This window comes from Limulus polyphemus, unplaced genomic scaffold (assembly GCF_000517525.1).
Source record: "Limulus polyphemus unplaced genomic scaffold, Limulus_polyphemus-2.1.2 Scaffold2304, whole genome shotgun sequence".
NCBI classification, from domain to species: Eukaryota; Metazoa; Arthropoda; class Merostomata; order Xiphosura; family Limulidae; genus Limulus; species Limulus polyphemus.
The window spans coordinates 43506-48058 of NW_013667914.1; the positions used below are offsets into that span (position 1 = coordinate 43506).

The following is a 4553-nucleotide window of genomic DNA, read 5'->3' on the forward strand; positions in this document are numbered from 1 at the left end:
TAATATATATATACCGTAAATGTTATGTATCGAGGTGAAATAATATATATATATATATATAGATGTTATTGACAATGAAATGAATAGAACCTAAGTGATAAATAACTTATAACATTTCTCATCAGTGCAACACAACAAGTCGGTTCAGATTTATTCATATCTCTGTGTTAAAGTAAATATAAGTCAGGGTTACATTGTCTTTATTGATCTGAATGGCAGATAACTTGGCCGAAGTTATACATATCTCTGTGTTAAAGTAAATATAAGTCAGGGTTACATTGTCTTTATTGATCTGAATGGCAGATAACTTGGCCGAAGTTATACATGTCTCTGTGTTAAAGTAAAAAACAAAGTTAGGGTTACATTATGTTTATTGATATAAATGGCAGATAACTTAGCCCAAAGCTATGTTAAAGTAAAAGAAAAATTGTTAGGGTTACATTATGTTTATTGATATAAATGGCAGATAACTTAGCCCAAAGCTATGTTAAAGTAAAAAAAAAAAAGTTAGGGTTACATTATGTTTATTGATATAAATGACAGATAACTTAGCCCAAAGCTATGTTAAAGTAAAAAAAAATAGTTAGGGTTACATTATGTTTATTGATATAAATGGCAGATAACTTGTCCAAAAGTTATACATATCTCTATAATATTATTATTAACATATAAGTAAGGAATACGTAACTCGATTAAAATCTGTTCTCGAAACAAATGGCGTCTAACTTGCTCTAAAGACGTGGATATTTTCAAAAGTTCAGAAGTTCGTGTCTGATTAACAGTTTAGTAAATAAATATCATCACCGTGTAAACTTCAGAGCTTTACACCCAAGTTCTGTTTTGGCGTCATCTCATACTGATTATTTATTTGTAACTGTATTGATATTCGATATTAGGTCGAAACGACCAGTTTAAAGTTATATGTAATATGTTTGATATTGTACGTGAAAAGTTTTAACGTTAAATATAGTGAAAATATACAGTGTGTATTAATAAAGGTATTGACACTTTTTTTTGTCTCAACAATTATGAATATATGCTTTGTTCACTGATGTTTAACTTAGAACATAACTAATCTTTATAACTGCAGTCTTTGTTAACGAAGACGTTTCTGGGCTATTTGTATTTACAATACTATTTCTAGAATCTGAAACGTTCTTTACATAAACCTCCTCAGCGACTCAGCGGTAAACTTGAGGGAATATAACGCTAAAATTTGAAATTCGATCCATGCGTTGAGTACAGGACAGGTAGCTTATTCTGTAGCTTGGCGCTTAACAACAAATAAACTCTTTGAAATGTGGCCAATTACAGTTATTTACTGCAACAATTTCATAAAATCTTCACTGGTATAAATTGAGAACAGTTATATTGTTTCATGAGAAACTTTATGAAAGGTATACGCTTACATTGTAGAAAAGGGTACATATTTTATGAGATGTCATCTGTGACAACAACCACAAAGATATCACACTCTGCTAGGATATAGTATCTAGAGCGAATCACTTTGTAGTCCGGATTTTATTGTAAATTATATGTTACTTCTATAAAATAACATTTTCAAGGCAACAAAATCTTTAAGGGCTGATATCCAGATAAAACAAGCAAAGTGGATAAAATCTGTAGACAAGAGAGTTGGATAGAATGTGGTGATACAAATAGGGGGAGCGAAAGGTCAAAGTCCTGCCGACTAGCACGAGCAAAAACTAATTTATTGTGGAACACAAAACGATGAAACGGTGGCCAAGAGTTTGCTGACTAAATATATAAAGTTAGGAGTACTTGATGGAAGAAAATTGTTGTTTGAAATAGATAAGAAAGGAAGGAATAAAATATTTATTGGAATCTGAGTTGAGAGGGTGAACTGGATAAAATAAGAATATTTATTGTAATCTGAGTTGAGAGAGTGAACTGGATAAAATAAGAATACTTATTGGAATCTGAGTTGAGAGGATGAATTGGATAAAATAAGAATACTTATTGTAATCTGAGTTGAGAGAGTGAATTGGATAAAATAAGAATCGTTATTGGAATCTGAGTTGAGAGTGTGAATTGGATAAAATAAGAATCGTTATTGGAAACTGAGTTGAGAGAGTGAATTGGATAAAATAAGAATACTTATTGGAATCTGAGTTGAGAGGGTGAACTGGATAAAATAAGAATACTTATTGGAATCTGAGTTGAGAGGGTGAATTGGATAAAATAAGAATACTTATTGGAATCTAAGTTGAGAGGGTGAATTGGATAAAATAAGAATACTTATTGTAATTTGAGTTGAGAGTGTGAATTGGATAAAGTAAGAAGGTGTTTGTGATGTACAAACGGATAAATTAAATAGGGGAGTATGTGTGTTATACAAGTAGAAGGTGGTTTAGGTATATGAAATACACGTGTTATACAAGTGGAAGGTGGTTTAAGTATATGAAGTACCTGTGTTGTACAAATAGAAGGTGGTTTAGGTATATGAAGTACCTGTGTTATACAAGTGGAAAGTGGTTTAGGTATATGAAGAACCTGTGTTATACAAGTGGAATGTGATTTACGTGCATGAAACACCTGTGCTATACAAGTGGAAGGTGGTTTAAGTATATGAAGTACCTGTGTTGTACAAATAGAAGGTGGTTTAGGTATATGAAGTACCTGTGTTATACAAGTGGAAAGTGGTTTAGATATATGAAGAACCTGTGTTATACAAGTGGAATGTGATTTAAGTGCATGAACCACCTGTGTTATACAAGTGGAATGTGATTTACGTGTTTGAAGTACCTGTGTTATACAAGTGGAATGTGATTTACGTGCATGAAACACCTGTGTTATACAAGTGGAATGTGATTTACGTGTATGAAGTACCTGTGTTATACAAGTGGAATGTGATTTAAGTATATGAAACACCTGTGTTATACAAGTGGAATGTGATTTACGTGCATGAAACACCTGTGTTACACAAGTGGAATGTGATTTAAGCGAATGAAATATTTGTGTCAAAGTGAAGTGTGTGAGTTATAAATGTGCTGATTGAAATGTAATAAACAATTATGAAACAATATCTTACAAATATAAGAAAGACGAATAAACTGTTCAGTTATAAATATATTTATATTTGTAAACTCTACTTTCTTTATTCGATCCCTTAAATTTTACTGAAAAGAAGAATAATTGTATATAGTGATATTTCAACAATACTATGTCCGTCATATTCGTTGTCGACGACGCATTTCGCTTAATACCAGAGCTCATCATGTCGGCTGGGATACAACAAACACAGTAGTGGCCAGAATGCTATTTATAAAAGCCGTTTGTTAGATGTATGAACGTCTTTTGGTTACAAAGCGTGATTATAATCAGATATGTTTGTTAAATATTAATCATTATAATTAACATAATTAAATTCTCCTTCAAACCTGTACCCGGGGGGTTGTTTTAAGCAGAATTATCGCCATATTTTTAATTTTCATTTTATCTTCGTAACTTAGTTTATTAATTCCACAAAACTTGTTTTAAAAATATTATTCCGTTAATGGGAATGAAATAATTTAATACCAATAATTAATGTACAGACGTGTAACTGAAAGATTTATTTTTTTTTTTTAAAAAGGTGGATTTGAAGCAGCTCGTGTTCTATCACTGTAGAAGAAAGTCGAGACAAAAGAAAGACGTTGTTCCCCTTGTTCCATTACGAGGAAGATCGTCTGCATATAGTTCTACACTTCTAATCACTTGTGGAAGTAACGTAACTGATGTAATGGTGTTAAAATCCAATACTGCAGAACGTGGTCGTAAAAGAGTTTCCAGTTTAGATTCCAAGTCTAGAATATTACTGGTTACCAAAGGAGAAACGGATAATACTTTTGGTCCGGCTAGAACGCCATCTACTTCAGATATGGGCTCCAGATCTTTGTCAAGTGTCTCAGTTTAATTCTCTCCAAATATTTTGTCTGTAAATCAAAATCTTCAACTTGATTTACAGATGGTAAAAAGGCTTAAGTTCGACAGTTAAGATTAGTTTTAGACTATTTCTTGTAGTACGTGTGATTTCATATAAATGGTTGTTACTCGATGATTCGAGTATCCTGATATGACTTATAGAATACCTGTGGTGTATGTAAATTAATCTCGGACATGGTTACTTCACAGTCTGTGTTTAGCCTACACACAGTACGGTGGAGTTATCTTGTTGGAACCGACAAAGATGACATTTAAATGTCAATTTCTTTACGTGTTTGTACATCAGGTACTTCGTGGTAACACCCATTGGTTCCTACCGAAATTATGATTTTTTATTAAACACTGATTGCCTATTCTTAATCACACTTGACAACTTACTTAATGTTTAAAGACCTTGTTGGCCCGGAGGCAGCAGGTTTTGGGGTTAAAATATTGATAGCAGTAGGAAACAAAATTTGATTTAGATGTTACCATTCAGTAGCTTTTTGTGGTTCTTGTGCTGTTGCTGTTGTTGTTGTGCTTTTAACATTATTCTTACAAATAGAGGAAGCTTTACAATATTCAAACAAAGATGATATGCAATAAGTAAGGAAATGAAGTGTGAGTTA

General features: G+C 32.2%; 1 protein-coding gene across 1 annotated transcript in view; it reads left to right on the forward strand.

The window, feature by feature from the left end:
• Nucleotides 1–3916, forward strand: part of LOC106466562 (probable G-protein coupled receptor 83) — a 26963-nt gene extending 23047 nt beyond the window's left edge. Inside the window, exon 5 of the mRNA XM_022394597.1 lies at nucleotides 3596–3916. Coding sequence (XP_022250305.1) covers nucleotides 3596–3916 — 321 coding nt within the window. The remainder of the gene's footprint in view (nucleotides 1–3595) is intronic.
• The last annotated feature ends 637 nt before the right edge of the window (nucleotides 3917–4553 follow it).